Source organism: Chiloscyllium plagiosum, chromosome 11, assembly GCF_004010195.1.
Source record: "Chiloscyllium plagiosum isolate BGI_BamShark_2017 chromosome 11, ASM401019v2, whole genome shotgun sequence".
Classification (NCBI taxonomy): domain Eukaryota; kingdom Metazoa; phylum Chordata; class Chondrichthyes; order Orectolobiformes; family Hemiscylliidae; genus Chiloscyllium; species Chiloscyllium plagiosum.
Window position 1 is genome coordinate 55,610,724 of NC_057720.1, and position 25,094 is coordinate 55,635,817.

A 25,094-nucleotide genomic window follows, 5' to 3' on the forward strand; every position below is an offset into this window, starting at 1 on the left:
ACTGCAGATGCTGGAGACTAGAGTCGAGAGAGAGTGGTGCTGACAAAAGCCTTTCATCAGGAATGAGGCTTGGAGCCTCGGGGGTGGAGGATAAATGGGAGGGGGTGGAACTGGGGGAAAGGTAGCTGAGAGTGCGATAGGTGGATGAAGGTGGGGATAATGGTGATAGGTCAAAGGGGAGAGTGGAGCGGATAGGTGGGACGTTAGATGGACAGTTAGATTACATTACATTACAGTGTGGAAACAGGCCCTTCGGCCCAACAAGTCCACACCGACTCGCCACCCACCCATACCCCTACATTTACCTCTTACCTAACACTACGGGCAATTTAGCATGGCCAATTCACCTGACCTGCACAACTTTGGACTGTGGGAGGAAACCAGAGCACCAGGGGGAAACCCACACAGACATGGGGAGAACGTGCAAACTCCACACAGTCAGTCGCCTGAGGCGGGAATTGAACCCGGGTCTCTGGCGCTGTGAGGCAGCAGTGCTAACTGCTGTGCCACCGTTAGGACAGGTCATGGCGATGGCGCTGAGCTGGAAGGTTGAAACTGGGATAAGGTGGGGGGAGGGGAAATGATGAAACTGGTGAAATCCACATTGATGTCATGGGAGTTGGAGGGTCCCGATGCTGAAGATGAGGCGTTCTTCCTCCAGGCGTCGGGTAGTTAGGGAGTGGTGTTGGAGGAGGCCCAGGACCTGTATGTCCTTGGTGGAGTGGGAGGAGGAGTTGAAGTGTTCAGCCAGGGGCGGTGGGGTTGGTTGGTGCGGGTGTCCCGGAGATGTTGTCTGAAGTGCTGTGCAAGTAGGCGTCCTGTCTCTCCAATGTAGAGGAGACCACATCGGCAGCAATGGATACAGTAAATGACGCGTGGAAGTGCAGGTGAAACTTTGATGGATGTGGAAGGATCCTTTGTGGTCTTGGACAGAGGTAATGGGGGAAGATTTGGGTGAAAGACGCGTAGACCTGACTAGGGAGTCGTGGAAGGAATAGCCATTACAGAAAGTGGATATGGGTGGGGAGGGAAATCTATCTCTGGTGGTGGGATCCGTTTGTAGATGGCGGAAATGGCGGAGGATGATGTGACGTACATGGAGATTAGTCGGGTGGAAGGTGAGGACTGGGAGGGTTCTGTCCTTGTTGCGGTTGGATTTCACCAGTTTCCTCATTTCCGCTCCCCCCACCTTATCCCAGTTCCAACCTTCCAACTTGGCACCACCCTCATGACCTGTCCTACCTGTCCATCTTCCTTCCCACCTATCCGCTCCACCCTCCCCTCCGGCCTATCACCATTACCCCCACCTCAAACCACTTATCACACTCTCAGCTACCTTCCCCCAGCCCCACCCCCCTCCATTAACTCTCCACCCCTGAGACTCCCAGCCTCATTCCTAATGAAGGGCTTTTGCCCGAAATGTCAATTTTCCTGCTCCTTGGATACGGCTTGACCTGCTGTGCTTTTCCAGCACCACACTTTCGACTCTAAAGTTATACAAGACCCTGTCATACCACAGCTGGAATACTATGAATAGTTTTGAGTCACCTATCTAAGGAATGACATACTAGCAATTGAGACAGTCCAGAGAAGGTTGACTAGGTTTGATAACAAGTTTGGAGGGATTGTCTTATGAGGGGACGGTGAGTAAGTTGAGTCTTTACACATTGGTATTTAGGAAAATGAGATGTGATCTCATTAAAACGTATAAGACTCTTAGGCTACTTGGTAGATTGAATGATGGGATGAGGGAAAAGATTGATTACCCCATGTGGAGAATTTAGGACCTCAGGAGATATTCCCAGAATTAAGGGTCATACTTTTAAGACAGAGATCAGGAGGAATGTCTTCTCTCAAAGGGCAGTGAATCTGTGAATTCTTTACTGCAGTGGGTTGTTGAATCTATGTGGTTAAATATATTCAAGGCTGAGATAGACAGATTTTTAATCAGTAAGGGAATCAAGGGTTATGGCGAAAAGGCAGGAAAGTGAAGTTGAGGATTATCAGATCAACCATGATCTCATCGAATAGAAGAACAAAATCAATAGGCTGAATGATCTATGTCTCCTCTTATGTTCTGTCATCTTATAGTATTCAAAGTAATTTCAGTCTGCGAACCAGCACAATAGGCTGATGGCACTTTACCCAATATCTGAACGAAGTGTAAATGATCCTACTGACTGATAGTGTTACTTGAGAGTGGGAATCCTGCCGATCTTTTATTACTTTTCTATCTTTGGAATGCTGAGCCCAGTTACCTGCACTCTCATTTAGATCAGGTAATTTTCACATACAGAAGTAAAAGCTCTATTATCTTCACACTTTGAAGAGAATGTGCACATTTCATATTTTTCTATGTGCAAGGTCTTTCTGCAAATTCAATATCTCTCCAAATTAATCAATTAACTTGGATTATGACTGACAACTTTTGATAACCTAGCTATGTAAAAATGTCAATATTTGTTGCCAATGTGCAATTGTAAACTATAGATGTCTGCAACTACTATGTTGTATATTATAAATGTATGTTATAATTCTATACATTGTACCTTACAAATTTGAAAACAATTTATATCCTCTCCATCCCTCCATTCATATCTAAAAAATGGAACCAGAATCATTTGCAAAACTGAAGCATTTACTTAACACTGTATGCCAATTCCAAATTTGGGGAATTTGTAACTCAGAACACCACAATACATAAACATGGGCCTTATCAGTAGGTCAAAATTTGAGTGACCTGATATCACAGATTATGCCCCCAGACTTGCACTTTCAAACATTATTTTTGTCTTTGCCTGCATTCTCCAAATGCCTATCTCATCTATAGATAATGGTCATCACAAGTGGATCTGAGTAATCCACAGGTTGTTAAAGGGATATGTAACTGCTCTCAAGTAAAGGACTGTTTTGGTTGTATTGCATGTGTTTTTTTGTTACTTAGACAACTGGGAAGTTGAGATGTCATGTCTGGTCCAGCCTCTTGCTCCAAAAGCTTTGAAAGAGTTGATTTATTGGACAGTGTATTGCTGAAGGTGAACTTGGATTTGGATGTGATAAATATCTGATGCTAGTTTTTTCTCCCATTTGTTGAAGAGACAAAAGAAAAAACAAACTTATGTAGGAACAGGAATAGGTTATTCATCTGTTGACTATTCTCAAGCATTCTAACATATTATTGCTGATGTGTTCCTTAGTCTTATTTACCCATAATCAAAAAGAAGCTGAGATTCAATAATATTGGCTACAGAAGGTTTCAGGGATGGAATTAGAGATTAACATAATTCCAGGCACAATGGTACTTGTGTCACAGAGATATAGAAAGTAGAATGGGTCTAGATGGTGAATGCCCAACTTTATTATCAAGTAAAGTATCAAAGAGTCTAATTGCTTTCCAATTGCTGCACATGTTAAACACTTTGAGCTGATTCCTTCTGTTGTAACATCAAACAAAAAGAATGGGTCAGCATAATCTCTTCCTCAATGAACAACAGAGGATGAAAATAAAAGTTACTTGTGAAAAAAGAAAGTACAGGCAGCATCTGAGGAGCAGGAGAATCGACGTTTTGAGCATAAGCTCTTCAACAGGAATGAGGGGGGGCCCAAGGGGACTGAGAGATAAATGGGAGGGGGGTGGGGCTGGGGTAAGGTAGATGGGAATGCGATAGGTAGATGAAGGTAGGGGTGAAGGTGATAGGTCGGAGAGGACGGTGGAGCGGATAGGTGGGAAGTAAGATGGACAGGTAGGACAATTTAAGAGGGCAGTGCCAATTGGAAGGTTGGATCTGGAATAAGGTGTGGGAGGAGAAATGAGGAAACTGGTGAAATCCATTTTGATTCCGTGTGGTTGGAGGGTTCCAAGGCGGAAGATGAGGCGTTCTTCCTCCAGGCGTCAGGTGGCTAGAGTTTGGCTGCGGAGGAGGCCCAGGACTTGCATATCCTTGGCGGAGTGGGAGAGGGAGCGGCCACAGGGAAGTGGGGCTGTTTAGTGCATGTATCTCAGAAATGTTCTCTGAAATGTTCTGCAAGTTGATATCCTGTCTCCCCAATGTAGAGGAGACCATATTGAGAGCAATGGACACAGTAGATGACTGTGGAAGTACAGGTAAATCTGTCGGATGTGGAAGGATCCTCCATGGCCTTGGATGAAGATGAGGGGGGGAGGTATGGGTGCAGGATTTGCACTTCTTGAGCTGGCAGAGGTACGTGGAACAGTCCATTTTCTGCAGATACACCGGCACATAATCGACTACATCAATTACTACATCAATCAGCGCCACCTTGTGCTCCCGTGAGGAGGTTGAACAGTTCATCAACTTCACAAACACCTTCCACCCCAACCTCAAGTTCACCTGGACCATCTCGGACACCTCCATCCCCTTCCTGGACTTCTCCATCTTCATTTCCGGCGACCAACTCAACACGGACATCTACTACAAAGCCACCCACTCCCACAGCTACCTTTACTGCACCACTTCTCACCCTGCCTCCTGTAAAAACGCTATCCCATATTTCTAATTCCTCTGCCTCCACCGCATCTGCTCCCAGGTGGACCAGAAGAATGTGGTCTCCTCTTCACTGGGAAGACAGGACGTCAACTTGCGGAACATTTCAAAGAACATCTCTGGGACACATGCACTAAACAATCCTACCGCTCTGTGGCTGAGTACTTTAACACCCCCTCCCACTCTGCCAAGGATATGCAAGTCCTGGACCTCCTCCACCGCCAAACTCTAGTCACCCGACGTCTGGAAGAAGAAAGCCTCATTTTCCACCTTGGGAGCCTCCAACCACATGGGATCAATGTGGATTTCACCAGTTTCCTCATTTCACCTCTCCCACCTTTTCCCAGAGCTAACCTTCCAACTTGGTATCACTCTCCTTAGCTGTCCTACCTGTCCATCTTTCTTCCTACCTATCCACTACACCCTCCTCTCCGATCTATCACCCTCATCCCTGCCTTCAACCATCTTTTGCATTCCCAACTACCGTACCCCAGCCCCACCCCCTCCCTTTATCTCTCAGTCCCCTTGGGCCACTCCTCATTCCTGATGAAGAGCTTATGCTTGAAACTTCGACTGTTCTGGTCCTCGGATGCTGCCTGACCAGCTGTGTTTTTCCAGCACCACACTCTTTGACTCAGATCTCCAGTATCTGCAGTGGTCACTTTCTCCTCATAAAAGAAGGTTTACACGGTTTTACTCACATGAAGCAAGATATGACCCATCAGCACCTCTCTTCAGGTATATGGTATAGTTGGTGATAAATCCTTGTTGTTCTTCAAGAGAAATTTCTCCCCATTTTAAAAGTACTTGCTGTCCAGCAAGTTTCAACACGGAAACATTTGGTCCTGTTGTAGGTTCTGAAAACAGAAATATCAAAATTTCTATGCAGTAAATGTAGGGAGATCTCAGCGTGGAGTGGAAATACATATCACTCATACCTAATAGCCCCAGAAGGCCACAGCTGATTGCATTGAGTAAGGGGGAAACATCATAGATGAGGGGCAAGAATTGTGCAAACAACCAGAAGATAGGGAAAACCAGATGAGATCATAAATGTCTGGATTAGTGGTGCTGGAAGAGCACAGCAATTCAGGCAGCATCTGAGGACAGGCAAAATCGACGTTTCGGGCAAAAGCCCTTCATCAGGAATAAAAAGGGCTTTTGCCCGAAACGTCGATTTTGCCTGTCCTCGGATGCTGCCTGAATTGCTATGCTCTTCCAGCACCACTAATCCAGAATCTGGTTTCCAGCATCTGCAGTCATTGTTTTTACCTCGAGATCATAAATGTGGCCAGCAAGTTTAAGAGATGGACAATAAATAGAGAGAGGGATAGAGAGAGAGATCCTTGGTTTGAAGGAGAAATGAGATTGGCCAACAACTACAGAAGACTTATTTGAGACACCAGGATGGATATTCAAAGTTCTCCTTACCCATACGCAATGCTATAAACTGCATATAACTTCTGATTCTGCTGATTACAGCTCAATTAACATTTAGAACTTCTGAGGCATGGGAAACTTTGATTTTTAATTTATATTGCATCCAAATGACAGAAACAAAATGTCACCTGAGTCTTATAATCAAAGACCTACTTTTCCAGAGAGTCTGCATAGTTAAAACAGAAACAAGCATACAAACAGTAGGTTGGGATCTGGTTTCGCAGATCCGTTGATTTATTTCTTTACTGTCTATTGTTGCAAATGGTAGTTTGGTGTTAAGATTACCCATTCTATATCCCATCATTATTTATACTCAGTATGTTGTACCTGTTTAATATAATAGAGACAGAAGTAGATCATTTAGCTCTTTGGGCCTCTTTCACTACTGATCAGTACGATTACAGCTGATCTATGACTGAACTCCATATATCTGGCTTTGCCTCCTTTTTTTACTATCTATCAAAAAATCTATCAATCTCAAATTCAAAATTTATAATTGATCGAGAATAACTTGCCTTTTAGGTAAGAGTTCCAAAGCTTTACTAACCTTTGACTTTAGAAGTGCTTCTAACTTCTCTTCTGAAGGTCTGGCTCTAATTTGCAGTCTAAGGCCACAATCCTACTCCCTCTAACAGTGCAAGTAAGCTTTTTCTATCTACCCTGTCTGTCATCCTTAATTAAGTCTCATCATAACCTCCTAAATTCCAGGAAATACAACCCTCATTTAAATGATATCTTCTTGTAATTTAACATTATGAGTCCAGATAATATCTACATTGCACAGCCTCCTCAGTCAACACATCTATTCCACGTATGACCATTCATAGTCTACAAGTACGGTATAACTAAGGCTTTCAATAAAGGAGTCATGACTTCTACTAGTTTAATTTTGTTTGTCTGGATATAAAAGTCAACATTCCATTTGAATTGTTTTCTGCAATTATAGAGTCAGAGTCGTAGAGATGTACAGTGCGGAAACAGACCCTTCGGTCCAACTCTTCCATGCCAACTAGATACCCAAACCTAATCTACTCCCCTTTGCCAGCACTTGGCCCATATCCCTTTAAACCCTTCCTATTCATATACCCATCCAGATGCCTTTTAAATATTGCAATTGTGCCAGCCTCCACCACTTCCTCTGGCAGCTCATTCCATACACACATCACCCTCTGTGTGAAAATGTTGCCCCTTAGGTCCCTTTTATAGCTGTCCCCTCTCACTCTAAGCATGTGCTCTCTCATTGTGGTCTCCCCCATTCCAGGGAAAAGACTTTGTCTGTTTACTCTATACATGCCCATCATGATTTTATAAACCTCAATAAGGCCACCCCTCTGTCTTCGACGCTCCAGGGATAACAGCCCCAGCCTATTCAGCCTCTCCCTATAGCTCAATTCCTCCAAGCCTGGCAACATCCTTGTAAATCTTTTCTGAACCCTTTCAAGTTTCACGCCATCCTCCCGATAGGAAGGAGACCAGAACTGCACGAAACTTTCCAAAAGTGGTCTAACCAACATTCTGTACAGCCACAATGTGACCTTCTATACTCAACACTCTGACCAATAAAAGAAAGCATACCAAACATCTTCTTCACTATCCTATCTACCTGTGACTCCACTTTCAAGGAGCTATGAACCTGCACTCCAAGGTCTCTTTGTTCACAACACTCCCTATGACCTTACCATTAAGTGTATAAATCCTGCTAAGATTTGCTTTCCCAAAATGCAGCATCTCCATCTGCCACTCCTTAGCCCATTGGCCCATCTGATCGAGATCCTGTTGTAATCTGAGGTAACCTTCTTCGCTGTCTAATACACCTCCAGATGTTCATACCATTTTAATAATCCATGCAGGTAAAGATATTCACCCCTTCCCTGCCCCCTACTAACCACTACCCACACCTCTTTGGATGTTACCATTTAGGAAGTATAGTGTTTTATCATTTTTACGTCCACAGTGGACAACATCACAATTGCCTGCACTGAAATTCATCTGCACAATTTTGCCCATTTACTTTAATACATAAAAATTCCTTTGCAATTCTTCTGCTTTCATTTACAACATTTACTGTGGCATCCTTGCGCTACCACCAAATTTCAGATCTGTGGCTTCCTATTTCATTCTCCAAGTAATTAAAACCACACCGAATAGTTAAGTCTTCAATATAGATTCTTGTGGAATACTACTAGTCACATCCTGCCAATCAAAATCCAGCATCACATCTCTGAAGGTTCTTGTGTAGAAACGGAATGTGAGTGGTAATTTATAAAAGGAAATTACCAATGAAGGTTTGATGTGTAACTGATATAATAAGATTAAGAGGTCACATGTGATGGCATAGTCAAGAAGGTGACCATGATATGGTTTGGGAAGTTACGTGGATGAATTAACTTAGGAAGTTTAAGAGAATTATGAATTCAGCGCAGGGAGAACATGGTGACTTGAGATGGAGGTTAATATTACCGAGGATGAAGTCATTCTACACGGAGGCTGAGAAAGGAAAGTGCTGAAGCTGACTTAGCACCAAATGCCCCAATAAGATACTTGGATGGTGCACATGATAGGCACAAAGGGAAATTGTAATCAAGTCTGAGAAAGCAGCAAGTGAGCAGTAAGTTCAAGCAACATGGAGAGTAAAGGCAAAAAAAGGTAGTGAAGTTGGAGGTCATCATTAAACATACATGTGGCAGAGGTTTGGACTTTGTGACAGGTGAGTGCGTTTCTCGTGAGGAACAGAACCTTCTCGAAATCCTTACAATATTCATTAACATTCCTCCAACCACAACTTTTGTCAACTCTCCAAAAAAAATGTAGGCTTATCAGGTATGACTCTACAGTTTTAAAATCCATGCTGTCTCTCTCCCACTCTTTAATCAGCTAAATACTTTCAAGGTGTTCAGTCACTCAATTCTTAAAAAGCGTGATTGTGATTTTCACAGGTACACAGGGCCATTCTCTCCCTGCTTGGAAGTTCCAGGTCTCAGTGAACACAATTCTGTCACCATGTCTTGAGTGAGTTGAAGTCTCCTGCCTTATCCCAACACGAAAATCCTCACACGCTGAGGAATCTAAACAGAATCCTTCCTCTCCTACCTCCTAGCAGAACTCTGTTCTGCCCTGTTCTCTGCCTGTCCTGCCTACTCGTCAGAACAAACAGCACCGCAACAAGTGCCCCCACACTTATCAAACATTTCTAATTCTCTTAAATTTTTAATGGTCAGCAGAAATATTTGCACTCCTTCAGTAACTTTCCACAATGTTTCCATCAACTTGGCCTGAACACATGTAAGTCAAAAGCAGTTCAGCTGCTAATTGCTGAATTGCCTTTAAATAGGCCCAGAAAAAAAAACCCTTTTTGCTTATTTTTGTTGCTTCAGGAGTCAAGCACATTCATTGGCCAGTTTTAGTAGTTACCAGCACATCATGATCTCACCCTTTCAACCAATGTTGGCTAATGCAGAGACACAACTATATGTCCCCTTTACTTGCCTGACCCAATGTGACCCACACAAGATCTAACCATTAGCACCTTTAGCGCTATAAACTTGAGGGTATGCTGATGCTACAGATTTGAATTTCATCATTCCTAAAAAGCACATTGGTATGTATAATTTTGCAATCTAAAGGGCTGATTCTCAAATTGAAAGAATTTCAGAAGATTGTAGTTAGGACATCAGCAATATTTACACCTAATTCCATTGTACAAGGACATGAAAAACCTTAAAGATTCTGCAAAATGGGAAAGGGGATATCTTGCAAAGATTGAAAGAAAATGAATTAACCAGCAGTAAAACAAACTCTTGTTTGCAAAAAAAAATTGATCTCTCAGAATTCAGGCAAGTCAAACTTTAAAATCTGGTCATATTTGATTGGTTTCTTTATAGGTTAAGTGTAAAAAGCAAATGCAATTTGAAACAAAAGCAGGAATTGCTGTTTCAGATCTGAAGAAAGGTCACTGGATTTGAAATGCTAACTGTTTCCTCTCCACTGATTCTACCAGACCTGTTGAGTTTCACCAAAAATATATGTTTTTGTTTCAGATTCTTTACAGCGTTCTTTATTTTGTAAAAATTTAGTGTGTAGTTGCAAAATTTGACAAGGGAAAACTACTACCCACAGTCTGGGATAAGTTCATTGTTCAAATGTTTAGAAAGTTAAAACGTGTTGTATTTTGAAAGTCTTATTTCAGCAAGTTTTTGTTTGTTTTGAGGAGGGATGGTGCATTGACCCTTTTGGCCTGGAAAATACTTGTATTTTGTTTTCATCTGATGCCACTTTAATTCCAAAGTGAAACTTAGAGGTATTCTGCAAAGAATATAATTGGACTTCCCAGCAAGCATTTTAATTCTAGGCAATGGACTTGGGTCCCAAATGTTGGGGTGGGGTAGGGGGTGGTTGAAGTCTAAAAATCAAAGGATCAATTGGAAGCTATTTGGATATTATACCTGGCCTGAGTTGATACAGTTCAGAATAGATGCTGTTGAAGACACAGGAAGATTAAGTCTAAGAACAATGCAGGGACTTGTGTAAAATAGTTAAAAAAGACAGAACACTAAAAGCAGGAGGGCAGGGATTGTGGATTGTAAAGATCACTGCTGCTGAACTAGTTTTGCCACAGCCAAACAGATTATTTAACAGAGTTGAGAAATTAATCACTGGGGATTTGGTTCCATCAAGACTGATATGAATCTTGTTAAGGAGGTTCTGCAGGGATGCCATATCCAGGAACCTCAGATTTCCTATGGTGACCAGTGAAAAAGATTCAAGAGCCAAATCCATTGAATGGAACATGAGAGATTCAATGAACAAGAGACTGAGTTGGTAAAACTGCAAACGTTTGAACATAAGAATTAGGAATAGAAGTAAGCTATTCAGCCTTTCAGGCTTGCTCTGTCATTCAATAAGATCATGGCTGATTTGTTTGTGTTCTGAATTCCATTTATGCTTGGTAACATTTGAATTTATTGCCTAACAATAATCTATCTACTTTCAACTTTAAAATATTCAATAACCACACCTTCACACTTTCTGAGGTAAAGGTTTCTAAAGTTGTACAATACTCTAAGAGAAAAATCCCTTTCTTTACATCTTAAAAGGATGGCCCCTAATTTTAAAACAGTGTTCCCTAGTTCTGCACTCACCCAAAAGAGGAAGCCCCCTTTCCATAGTCACCTAAAAACCAAAGAAATCAAGTCCCCTCTGTCCAATCTTTTTCATAAGGCAATCTGTTCATTTCAGCCATTAATCTACTTAACTTCTTCTGAGCCACCTCCTTCCTTAAATAAGGACAATCAGTGTTTGAGATGTAATCTCAGAAATGCCAAAATAACTTAAGTATAGCAATCTTTCTACTCTCACCTTAAAATTATAGCCCCTGGCTTTGAACTCTCCAGCCTGAGGGAAAAGACCTTTGTTATTCACCCTATCCATGCCCCTCATGATTTTATAAACCTCTATAAGGTCACCCCCAACTTCCTACACTTCGGTGAAAAAGGTCACAGCTTATCCAGCCTTTCCCTATAACTTAACCCCTCCACTACTGGTAACATTGTTGTAAATCTTTTCAGCAACCTCTCCAATTTAATAATATCCTTTCTACAGAAGAGTCTACACAGTACTCCCAAAGTGACCTAATCAATGTCTTGTACAAATGTAACATGATATTTCAACTCCTATACTCAAAGCTCTGAACAAGGAAAGCAAGCAATCTAAGTGGCTTCTTTACTACTCTGTCTACTTATGATGCAAATTTCATGAGATATGTACCTGAACCCTTAGGTCTGTCTGTTCGACAACATTCCCCAGGGCCCTACATTAACTGTGTAAGTCCTACCCTTACTTTTCTTACTAAAATGCAACACCTCACATTTATCTCAATTAAACTCCATCTATCCCTCTTCGGCCTGTGGCCCAATTAATCAAGGTCCCTTTGTAATCTCAGATAACCTTCCTTACTGGCTGCTATACCACCAATTCTGGTGTAATCCACAAACTTACTAACCATGTTTCCTACATTCTCATCCAAATAATTATATAAATGACAAACAACAGTGGACCCAGCACCAATTCCTGAGGAACAGCACTGGTCACAGGTCTCCAGTCCAAAAAAACAAACTTCCAACACCCCTCCCCCACCTCTGTCTCCTACTGTCAACTAATTTTGTATCCAATGTAATATAACTTTACTAACCAGTCTCCCATACGGAATTTGTCAAAGGCCTCACTAAAGTCCATGTAACAAAGTGTACTGCTTGGCCCTCATTTTTCTGCTTGGTCACATCCACAAAAAATTCAATTGAGGGTATGAGACATAGCCATGCTGACTATCCTTAATCAGTCCTTGAATCTCCAAATGCATGTAAGTGTTATCTCTCAGAATCATCTCCAACAAATTACTCACCAGTGACATCAGACTCACTGATCTACAGTTCCTAGGCTTCTCCTTTCAGCTTTTCTTAAATAAAGGCACAACATTCACCATCCTCCAGTCTTCTGGCATCTCACCTGTGGCTGTAGATGACACAAATATCTCTGCTAAGGGCCCTGAAATTTCTTCCCTAGCTTCCCACAATGTCCTTGGATAAACTTGATCAGGTCCTGAAGATATATCTTGTGCTGATATAGCTGAACCCATTCCTATCTGGACACCTGGGGTATTGTGGAGAGCTTTAGTAATCATGAACTTGGAAAGAAAAGAAGAACTACAGGGATTACTGATACTGATGCTGATCACTTTTCAGTGACTTTAGCAGGCAAGTGAGGGTGTAGAAGCCATTGTTTGACATTAAGATCAGACTCACTGTGATATTCACTGATATTCAAACAGATAGAATTACCTCCTGGACAAGCTAATGGAGTCTGACCAATATTTATCGAACATCATCAATCATCATTTTTCGGAAAAGAAAGAGAAGATATTTGGAAGCATGATGGCGTAGATTAAAGAATCAGATTACTTACTTCCTTCTATAGAATATCCTTGAGCTGAACAAGACTTTCCTCTTCCTTTCAGGTACATTGCAGTGACAGAAATATTATAACGTTTTCTTGGTTTAATGCTTCCTAAGTGAAAGGGTAGAAGTCATTTATCAAATTAAGAAACATTATGACAACCATAAAATATAAGACAGCATAAATGGACCCTTATTTATAAATGCATTCCAACAACAAAATATGTATGATCTATCCATCCAGGACCTCCACTTCATTTGGTTAATGCAGCATAAAACCTTCCTTTGACCCACAACATTGTTGAAGAATTCGCACGTATACCTCCATTATTCAAAATCTGACTGTGCATTTGACATTTCTATGATTTCAATAGCACATTACCAAATTATCTTCCATTGAAGATTTTATTTGCCCATTTTAATTTTGATTATTATCATACTTATACAAATAAACTTTCATGGAGTTAATTAAAATTTCATTCACACTTTCATACTGTGGTGGGAAATAGAATTTCCCCCAATTTTGTTTGTAAGGTAGTATACTGAAGCAGATGGCTATGGTTTGTAGAGTTTAAAGATTTCACTCTGTAATGGAGCAAGCAATTACAATAGTGACTTATTGCACACATACTTCCTTCTGCTAGATATTCTTGCAGTGGAGAAAATTGTCCTAGTAACAAGGAGTGATTGTTCTTGGGAAGCCTTTTCCAATCAAGTAGCTGCTTGTTGTTGTCAGCTGCTTCTCTCCAGTCAACCACATAGTCCTGCACAGGCTCGCTGACTTCATCCGGTGGTTCCCATTCAACATAAATTCTAGAGCCTCCATATTGTCTCACACTAAGGTTTCTGGGAGCCATCAAATCTGTATGGGTGAGAGATAAAGTAGAACAAATTTCAAAATGAAACTAAGCTACAGCCAAAGTTCTGTCATCTAATGATTTTGGATTAGACTTCAGAATATTTTAAAAAGAATTGTTTCATTGTTGGCTCACTCCATCCTGGGGAGGGTAATCAAGCACGAACTGAATATTCTCAGGCCACATAAAACATAGGCAGAGAAAAGTTCCTTCTATTCTGATAAAAAAACATACCATTTGTTTTAATGTGAGGAGCATGACAAGTGAGGCAGATGAACTTAGAGGTTGGACTGACATGTGTAATAATGACATTGAAGGTATTACAAAGACTTGGTTGAGAGAGGGGTTTAATGTTCCAGGATTTAGATGTTTCAGGTGCGATAGGGAGGGGTGTAAAAGATGTCTAGGAGTTGGCATTACTATTTGGGGAGATTATCACAGCTGTACTGAAGGAGGACACCTTGGAGAACTCATCCAGAAAGGCCATATAGGTGGATCTCAAGAACAAGAACTATGTAATTTTATGGTATCATACTATAGGCCTCTCAACAGCCAGCAGATGATAGCAGAACAGATGTGTGGACAGATTATGCCAAAATGTGAAAAAAAAGTTGTTTGATGGAAGATTTTAACTTCCTCTATTTTTACTGGATGGGGGAATTTGTTAGTGAGTCCAGGACAGTTTTTTAAAACCATATATAAATTGTCCAATTAGGGAAGGAATCATACTACACCTAATATTGAGGAATGAGCCAGGCTAGATGATCAAAGTTTCAGTTTGGAAGGATTTCAGGAAAAGTGGTCATAATTCTGGAAATTTTAAGGATAACAGTAGTCCTCAGGTGAATGTACTAAATTGAGGGAAGACTAACTAAGACAATATTAGACATTAACTGGGGAACGTGGATAGGGAGCAGTTTTTTGAGGGTAAATCTGGTATGTGGGAATTTTTTAAAGAACAGTTAATTCAAGTTCAGGATAAAGGATAAAGATGGCAAGATTTGGGAATTTTGAATGACAAGATAAATTAAGAGCTTAATCAAAAATAAAAAAAGAGACATGTAAGTTTTGGAAACTAAAGTTTATTGATGACACAAAGATTGGGGGAGCTGTGGCTAATAAGGGGGATTGCCAGATGATACAGGAGAATATAGATAGGGAACTTGAGCAAAGAAATGTCAGGTGGAGTTTAATGGGACAATTGCGAGTTGATGAACTTTAAAAAATCTAATGAAGGAGAGTAGTATACAGTAAATGGCTAAACCATTAGTAGCATCAACATACAGAGGATCGAGGCGGACAGGTCCACAGTTTCCTGAAAGTGGCAACACAAATGGATAACGTGGTCAAGAAGGCATATAGCATGTTTGCTTTCATTGGTGATGCATAGAGTACAAAAATTGTCAAGTCGTGTTGCAGTTGTATTGAACCTTAGTTTGGCCACATTTATATATTGTTTACAGTTCTTGTCGCCACACAACCAGAAGGATGTGGAGGCTTTGGAGAGGGAATAAAAATGGTTCACTTAGATGTTGCCAGGTTTATAGCATATTAGCTATGAGGAGAGATTGGACAAACTTAGTTTGTTTTCACTTGAATGGCAAAGGTTGAGGGGTAACCTGATAGAAATTTACACAATTACGAGAAGCACAGATCGAATGATAGTCAGAGTCTTTTTTCCCAGGGTAGAAATGTCAATTCTTCAGTGACATAGGTTTATGGTAAAAGGGAGTAAGTTTAAAGGAGATGTGAAAAGCAAGTTTTTACACAGAGGGTGGAATGTGCTATCAGAGGAGGTGGTGCAGGCAGATACAATAGCAATGTTTAAGAAGTATCTTGACAGACATATGAATAAACAAGGAATAGAAGAATATAGACCACGTAGAGGCCAAAGGCGTTTTGTTTAGAAAGTCATCATATATCGCTGCAGTCTTGGTGGGCAGAAGGGCTTGTTCCTATGCTGTACTGTTCTCATTCTTTGTTCTTACTCCTGGCCCCAAAGAATCAACATGACAAGTTAGTTGCAGTTAGTTTCTGGTCGCTCTGCTGGGTTTCACAGTGCTGTAGGAAGTGCCCTCCCACACAGCTAGTACTTGTGTTATTTGTTTTTGTCTATTCAAAAAGGCAAGAAAACAGTTTGGTTATCATTGATCTACAGAACTATGTCAAATGTAAGAGAAGGCCGAAAACTTTTGCAACTGAGGTGTGAAGCAAATCTCCTACTACTTTGCTACAATAATCACACTCTCATACTGACAGTTATCAAACTTGTGAGACAGTAAGGAACATTGGCCATTTCTATATTATTATTTCTGAACCTGGCATTCAGGGAGTGAGTGAGGTTCTTGACTTTATTTGATGACTCCTATAACAGTTTGCTCGTATATATTACAGAATGTCCAACTGAGATTCTTGCCCTTTGTTTCTATTTCCCCTGATGTGAGATGGCACAATCTCTAGTCAACAGTTTTGAGTTTAAAGTGGGCCATGCTGAGAATTGAATGCAAGTAAAATTTATATCTGCCTCCATCCCATCACAAGAAGTATCAGTTCTTGTCTTCTTGTTAACTTTTAATCTTTTACATGAAGACTCAAAAATTGAAAGATTTCCTGTAATTAATGGGAATTACTTGATTCTCCTATGTGGAGCATTGCAGGTGTAGAATCTCCCTTGGAGTTAAACGCTGTTACAAAGATGTTGTCTGGTGTCCAAGGAGTTTGCCAACTGTATTGAGTCTCTGATGCACTGCACACTTGGATGGTCATTTCACGTCCATTTTGTTGATAAAATATGCGATAACCAAGAATAATGCCCCTAGTTTCCTGAGGATGAAGAGGCTGTAAATGGAAAAGAATCAATCACATTGTAGAATAATATCAGGATTTTAGCTTTGTTAGCCAAGGATTACCTTTCTATACCACCTGTGATGCTTCAAGAATTTTCTACTGAATAGAACTATTACATAATTTGATGGATTACCTCAGTGAGGCAATTGATTTGTTCCCAATTTCCAGTCTTGGCATAAGTTGGAAAATTAATTTATTGTTGTTGATAAATCACCAAATTTAAAATGGTATCTTAACCTCAGCATTGTAAAGATTGTATTGCATGTATGTATGAGGAGAGAGGCACATTAAGAAAATATGCAGCTTTTAAAAATGAACCATCCTCAATGGGATGGATTTTTGTGTGACCATTTCATTGCATTAAAGGTAAGAGGAGCAATTTCAATGGAATTAGCCCAAGCCCAAGTCAGTTTTCATTCTTGAGTTTCACTGCCATTCTACCTACCATCAACAAGAAGACATAAAACATAGTAGTTGCAACATTGAACTCAATTAATCCAATTAAGTTTAAGACTGGTGTGTCACAATCCTAAGGGAGGTCAGTATAGGATTGAGCTATACAAACATCCTTGTGAGGTTCAGCTGAATGCTAACCTGATTTGATGAAAATCTTTTACAAAACTGCACTTTAACTTTTCAGATCATCTGTGGATCTTGAAAGCTTACTCAGTGGGCCACTCAATCATAACTAGCAATGGGTACAGCCCTTATCTATCCATTGTCTACTAAATTCTGCAGTGATTGAGTGACCATTAGTGGATTTGGTTATGTAAGTGTAGTCTTGTAGTGATTACAAGATCCTTGATTGGGGTTGTTAATTCGGCCAATCAAGAAAGCCCTAGCTGACCAATATAAACAGGAGAGGATTTGAGGTTGTCCTCCTCTCCCTGTAAAATGGTTGAACGGTAGGGTTCGGGGCCTAGCTTTGCTGCTCCTCTCCCTTGTAAAACTGCTGTCTTTTGTGTACAGCTGTCAATGTTTTTTGTAAACTGTTTTGTAATTTGTTTAATAAAAAAAAATATAAACAGGAGAGGGTCCTAGAGGTGGTTGAAAGGTGTGTCAGGGCGGACCGAGAACTGGAAGGGGCATGGGGTGGACCGAGAACCAGAAGGTGGGTAGGGGCGGGCTGCCTTAGAGCGGTCGGAAGGTGGGAGGGGCGGGGGCTTGCTGGGTCTGTATTGTCTACCATGGGTGCTGGGGATAAAATAAGCACTACTGCACTTAGGTGGTAGTGTGGGGGTTAAAAAAAAAAGGAAAGAAAAAAAAAGAAAAAAAATAAACAGGTGGCAAGGCCGACTGCCTGCCCCTCTTCCGCGAAAGAAAAAAAATATATAAACAGGAGAGGTGGGCGCTGCAGGGAGTGGAGTGCATTATTTCTCCCTCCAACTCTATTTTGATTTTGTCCCTACCCTCCCCTTCACTGTTTTGATCACACAGCACTGTCCTTTGATGTGAAGGGCAGTGTTTGTCACTGGCCACCCAGGTGTTTACCTATCTTCCTGGTGGTGGAAATTGAATAAAGATTTGTGCACTTTGTGTCTTTCACTGTGTCTCGCACCTGCACACACACACACCTTGGGTGCTGGGGATAAAATAAGCTCTACCGCACTTAGGTGGTAGTGTGGGGGTTAATAAAAAAAGAGAAAAATAAATAAATAAATAAATAGGATTTGTAAAAAAAAATAAACAGGAGAGGAGAGGTGGGCACCGCAGGGAGTGGAGTGCATTATTTCTCCCTCCAACTCTATTTTGATTTAGTCCCTACCCTCCCCTTCACTGTTTTGATCATACAGCACTGCCCTTTGATGTGAAGGGCAGTGTTTGTCACTGGCCACCCGGGTGTTTTCCTATCTTCCTGGTGGTGGAAATGGAATAAAGATTGGTGCACTTTGTATCTTTCACTGTGTCTCAAAAAAAAAAGATATAGAGAGGAGTGTTGGAGTGCATTATTTCCCCCTCCAACTCTATTTTGATTTAGTCCCTACCCTCCCCTTCACTGTTTTGATCACACAGCACTGCCCTTTGATGTGAAGGGCAGTGTTTGTCACTGGCCACCCGGGTGTTTTCCTATCTTCCTGGTGTTGGAATTTGAATAAAGATTCATGCACTTTGTGTCTTTCACTGTGTCTCACACCTGCAGACACACACCACGGGTGCTAAAAAAAAATTTTTTAAAAAATAAACAGGGGACTCATTCCCCTTCACTAAAAAAAAATATAAACAGGAGAGGAGAGGTGGGCGCCGCAGGGAGTGGAGTGCATTATTTCTCTCTCCAACTCTATTTTGATTTAGTCCCTACCCTCCCCCTCACTGTTTTGATCACACAGCACTGCCCTTTGTTGTGGAGGGCAGTGTTTGTCACTGGCCACCCGGGTGTTTTCCTATCTTCCTGGCGGTGGAAATTGAATAAAGATTCGTGCACTTTGTGTCTTTCACTGTGTCTCACACCTGCACACACACACCATGGGTGCTGGGGATAAAATAAGCACTATCGCACTTAGGTGGTAGTGTGGGGGTTAAATTAAAAAAAAAAAAACAGCGGTTGTAAGCACTAAAGAAAAAAAAAGATAAAAAAAGAGAAAAAAAATATAAACAGGAGAGGAGAGGTGGGCGCCGCAGGGAGTGGAGTGCATTATTTCTCCCTCCAACTCTATTTTGATTTAGTCCCTACCCTCCACCTCACTGTTTTGATCACACTGCACTGCCCCTTGATGTGAAGGGCAGTGTTTGTCACTGGCCACCCGGGTGTTTTCCTATCTTCCTGGTGGTGGAATTTGAATAAAGATTTGTGCACTTTGTGTCTTTCACTGTGTCTCACACCTGCACACACACACCATGGGTGCTGCGGGAAAAAAAGAAGCACTATTGCACTTAGTTAAAAAAAAAGAAGAAAAAAAAATTATAAACAGGAGATTTAGAATCCCTTAGTTTAAGGGATTGACTCTGTTTTGGCTGAGCTTCAGTCAGTTTACTACTTGCTGCTCTCTGCAGGAGGTGAAGAGTTGTTTTTCTTCTGTCTAAAGTAGCCACTTAACTTTTGGGTTTGTTTCTTGATTTTTGTGTTTTTTTTCCTGTTTAAAAAAATATAAACAGGAGATTTGGATTCTCCTCAGTTTAAGTAACTGACTTTGAGCTGGCTTGCCATAACCAGTGTATTCTGCATGGCTAAATAGTGACAAGGTACCAGGCTCTGCTGATATTTCAGTGATGACAGGAGAAAACAGTACCTGCCTGAAGAATATTTGCTGACTAGTCAGCTTGGAGTGGAGTAAGCATTTTGGCATCATACCTTTTTACTTGTTTGCTCCTGCTGTTGAAGGCTGGGCTCAGTATGTGGAAGAATGTGATAACTTTCTCTGGGTAAATGGCATTAGAGCAGCTGAAAAGCAATGAATAATTCTTACTGGCTGTGAGCTGTCAGCCTTTGGTTATAAGGGACTTAACTTTGCCAGAGGCACCAGGGACTAACTGCTTCCAAGAGTTGAACTTGGTTAAGCCTTTAATTTCTGAGATGCTATCAGTTTTAGTTCTCAACTGAGGGATGATGGTGGAGAAGCTGTGTGCATTGTTCTAATACATGGACTCTCAAATATTGGGCATGGACAATGGGACACCATTTACCAGCAGGGAGTTTAAGTATTTTGGGGTAAAGGTGAATGGCATGCAGCACATGAGGACAGCTCAATACCATCCATTATCCAACAATCTAGTGGTTTGAGTGGTCCAAAGGTTGAAGACAGACTTGGAGGAAGCCTATAGTGTCACTTGATAGCAAAGTGTCCCAGTTCCTGTTTGATTATAGGACCACTTATCATGCAGCAACAGGGATAGCTACAGTAGAGGTGCTGATGGAAGAGGACTATTAGATTAAACATGGTACTCTCGGACCTGGGCAGGGAGGGTAAAACCGAAACAGGAACTCATGTTGGCTACATTTTTCCTTTGAGCAAGAGAAACACTTTAAGCAGGGAACAAAGTTTGGTGCTAGGATCATGGGAATGAAGTTGCATGGATATAAGGTGAGGTCAGGTCCTATGACTTCAAGTTTGTATAGGTGAGTGTCTTCCACAAATGTGGATCACCTGAAAGCTCCTACCTTTCAAACTAGGCAGGAACAAAACATACCTGGCCCCTCAATATCCAGAGCCTATATGAAACTGTAGGCTCTCCTAGTGTTGAGGAAACTCCAGTCCAAGATAAATAGAGCCGCAATACTGTAACTGCCGGAAGAGGGGAACCTCCAGAGATGCTATGGTCTGGTACATCCTGCCTGTCTGAGCCTGAGTTAGAGGAACTAGACCTGGGGTGAAATTACCATAGGAAAAGCTACAAGAAAAAGACCAGGCCTGCATCTCTGTACTTGGTGGGGAGAGGGATGTAATTGGAACCAGCTGGATCTTGCTGACTGATCCTTGATTGGCCAAGGTTGATAACCCCAATCAAGCCCTTGCTGGTCAATATGAACAGGGATTTAGAATCTTGGTCGGGGATGTGACTGAGCTGGCTGGCTACAGCCAGTGGACTGTGCACAAGTAAAGGCTGACGTGGTGATGGGATTCTGGCTTCTGTGTGCAATTATTTTAATGTTGTGAATGAGTAGTACTGTGCTATATTTTGAAAGTGAAAGCATTGGCATCTGTTAGTTTTGTATATCTGTAAATCTCTGCATCTGAATTGGCATAGGCAGAAAGTGCCAACATCTCAAGACAATGAGTCAAAAATTGCATTAGGAACCTAGTGATATTACACCCATCTGCATATTCAATGCACTTCCTGCATCTTTCTAGAAGATTCTTGCATTGGTCAAATTCAAGGCCAAGCCAAAATGTCTCCGATCCAAACATAGTTGGAAAGATGTCATTCACTGCACTACTATTCCTCCCTGATCAACCAAGGAGTATAAGATTGGTCCTGTGTGTACATATCACATACTAAATCTTACCCTCCATTCTATACCTATTTGATTTTGAACTTGGCAAAATAGGGCAGGTCTATCGCCATCAGAAATGAGAATGGGAGCTCGGAAATGAAAACTGAAAAAGAAATTGAATCATATTCATGTAATCACTTGGCTTGTCAAGAGGGGGTGCTATTGGAAAACTAGTCATAATTTGGTTAAGCATCACTGAGTTCATGAACTTGTTCCACAGGAAGTCAGTACAATTGTACAGTGAGCCAGAAGGTCCACGTGCTCCAGAGGTGTGATAACATCACTGAAGAGGTTGATTAGAAGAAAATTCTAATGACTTCTGAGTTAGTGTCCCCCCCAACTCTGGGCCATGGGACTGGGTTCAAATCCCAGCTACTGCCTAGGTGTGATAATTATCTATGAAAAGGTTGATTAGAAATCTAATCTTTGACTCATTGTTTCTACTGAAATGCTACCCCTTTCTCCTCGTGCCAATTCAGATGCAGAGACTTTACTGATGTACAAAACTAAACAGATGCCAATATTTTATACACAAAAATAGCAGTTATCTTAGTTACAGTAAACATAAACAAGCCATTGCAATAAAGAAAACACTGCAGAATTTGGTCCAGAAATTGTGGGGTCTGAATTTACTTGGGATTTGAATTGTAAAATGTTAACAGTATTGTTACAGCTTGTGAATGAAATTTCTTTTTGAAACTTGTTTTTGGATGGTGAATATTAATTAAATGGCATCAAGAGCTGCTTGATTTAGGTATAGCTCCAACTAGCAGTAAAGGAACATCTTATGTCACCAAAGACAAGTTTTATCCAAAGGATATTGGGGCTATCAGAAGCAAAGGCAGAGTTGCCCTATCAGCAACCACTCCCCACCAACCCAGTGCTCCATTTGTCCAGTTATCCTCAGATTGGGGCAAATGGAGATCCCACTACCCCAGCAGGCAAATTGTCTTGGTTTCCCTGCTGGGATAGCAGCCAATTATCCTGCCTAGCCAGAAGGCAAGTAATTGGGCTGGTGTCAGATTGAGGCTCTTGGTGATTGTTAACTGAGCACTTAAAGGCCTTAACTGGTGATAGGATGGGAAGGGTGAGGGAGCAGTTTAGGCTCCCTCAACAATTGGGCAAATACTCTGCGGTGTCAATCTGCATTAGTGCCCTTCATGCCAACTGCCCTACTTGTTAAAAATAACAAATTTCCTAATCTAGGAAAAGGATTAATTAAATTCACAAACTAAAAGACTTGTAGCTAAATGGTGCCAGTGAGGACGTTGCCACAGGCTTACTGAATTCTTAAAATGTAGAAGGAAGCTGTTGATTGTCTGCACCTACTTTTGGAATATGCATTATGACAATGCCACCCTCCTTTTCCCTATAACCATGGATAATTTTTCTAATTAATCAACTAATGCCCTCTTAGATGCATCAATTGAACACATCTCCTCCACACTACCAGACAGTGCATTTGAATCACTTGCTATGTGAAAATATTAGCTTTTTCATCACATTTAGTTTTTCTAAATCTGCCATCTTGTTTTGATCCTTCTATGATAGAGAGAAATTGAACTACTACTTTTCCCAACTCCCTCATGATTTTAAAAACTACTTTCAAATATTCTCAGTCTTCTCTCCAAGAACAAAGTCTCCATTTCATCAGTGATAGAGGTGTAGAGCACAAAGACCCCTCAGTCTAACTCATCCATGCCAACCAGATATCCTAAATTAATCTAGTCCCATTTGCCAGCATTTGGCCCATAGCCCTCTAAACCCTTCCTATTATATACTCACCCAGAAGCCTTTTAAATGTTGTAATTGTACCAGTCTCCACCACTTCCTCTGGCAGCTCATTCCATACATGCACCACCCTCTGGAAGAAGTTGCCCTTTAGATCCTTTTTTATATATATTCCCTTCTCACCTTAAAGCTATGCCCTCTAGTTTTGAACACCTCCAACCTAGGGAAAAGACTTTGCCTATTTACTCTATCCATGCCCCTCATGACCTTAAACCTCTCAGGTCACCCTTCAGCCTCTGATGATCCAGGGAAAACATCCACAGCCTATTCACCCTTCCCTTATAGCTCAACCCTTCAAACTTGGAAATGTCCTTGTAAATCTTTTCTGAACCAGTTTAATTTCACAACATCATTCCTATAGGAGGTAGACAAGAATTGCATGCAATACTTTCTCCCATCTAATTTTATAATTAATGTTTCTCATCCCAGAAGTTACACTGGTACCTCTTCTCTATTCTCTTCAATGCATTCACATCCTTTCTGAAATAGAGGCTCTTATCCCATCACCAAGTCAGCCTGATTTACCTGTGCATTGAACTTGACACAAGTCATTCTTAGTGAACAGAACCTGACACCTCAGCTTAGTAATGCCAATCAGAGAACTCCTTTTTGACCATGATGCAGAAATGTCTAAGGACTATGCTCATGTTCTCTTAAGTCTTCCCTGTTATTAGCACTTCATCCAGATAAATGACAACCTGGGGTAAACATTGTAAAGTGTTCTCCATCTTCTGCTGGAGAAGGATACAGGCTGATACCCAAATGACAGTCTCGTACTTTGGTACAAACCCTTGAATATTATAGCATAGTTGGGAATCTTCATAAGGGCAATTGCAGATATGCATGGTGCTTGTCCAGTTTTGTGAAGGTCAGCACCCCTTAACAGCTTTGTGTATGATTCGTCTATGCAAGGATTGGGAATTTATCCAGCTTTGAGAAGCAATTTACCATTTGCTTAAAATCCCCACAAAGGCAAACTGACCCATCTGCTTTACAATTGGAATGGCAAACCTGAGCAGGACTTGGACACCTTTTAATGGTAACATCCTGGGTGTGTTGCTGAACAGAGACCTTGGAGTGCAGGTTCATAGTTCCTTGAAAGTGGAGTTGCAGGTAGATAGAATAGTGAAGATGACGTTTGGTATACTTTATTGGTCAGAGCATTAAGTATAGGAGTTGGGAGGTCATGTTGCGACTGTACAGGACATTGGTTATCCCACTTGCATGCAATTCTGGTCTCCTTCCTTTCGGAAGGCTGTTGTGAAACTTGAAAGGGTTCAGAAAAGACTTACGGATGTTGCCAGAGTTGGAGGATTTGAGCTATAGAGAGGCTGAATAGACTGGGGCTATTTTCCCTGGAGCCTCGGAGGTTGAGGGGTGACCTTAAAGCTTATAAAATCATGAGGAGCATGGATAGAATAAATAGACAATGTCTTTTCCTTGAGGTGGAGTCCAGAATTAGAGGACATAGGTTCCTTTTAAATTTTCCCCTCTCTCCCTAAACCTAAGGGACAACGTTTTCAGAGGGTTGTGCAAGTATGGAATAAGCTGCCAGAGGAAGTGATGGAGGCTATTTAAACGACAGTATTTAAAAGGCATTTGGATGGGTTTGGAGGGAGGGCTCATGCCCGAAACGTCGATTCTCCTGCTCCTTGGATGCTGCCTGACCTGCTGCGCTTTTCCAGCAACACATTTTCAGCTTTGGAGGGATATGGCCAAGTACTGGCAAATGGGGACAAGATTAGGTTAGGATATCTGGTAATGGACAAGTTGGACT

At 41.3% G+C, this 25,094-nt stretch overlaps 1 protein-coding gene across 1 annotated transcript in view; it reads right to left on the reverse strand.

Moving 5' to 3' along the window:
* The window catches only part of LOC122554410 (interleukin-23 receptor-like), a 144,910-nt gene that overhangs the window by 59,597 nt on the left and 60,219 nt on the right, over nt 1-25,094 (reverse strand). The window contains exons 9-12 of the mRNA XM_043699391.1: nt 16,380-16,587; nt 13,524-13,754; nt 12,903-13,004; nt 5,207-5,362 (exon numbers count right to left, since the gene is read on the reverse strand). Coding sequence (XP_043555326.1) covers nt 5,207-5,362; nt 12,903-13,004; nt 13,524-13,754; nt 16,380-16,587 — 697 coding nt within the window. The remainder of the gene's footprint in view (nt 1-5,206; nt 5,363-12,902; nt 13,005-13,523; nt 13,755-16,379; nt 16,588-25,094) is intronic.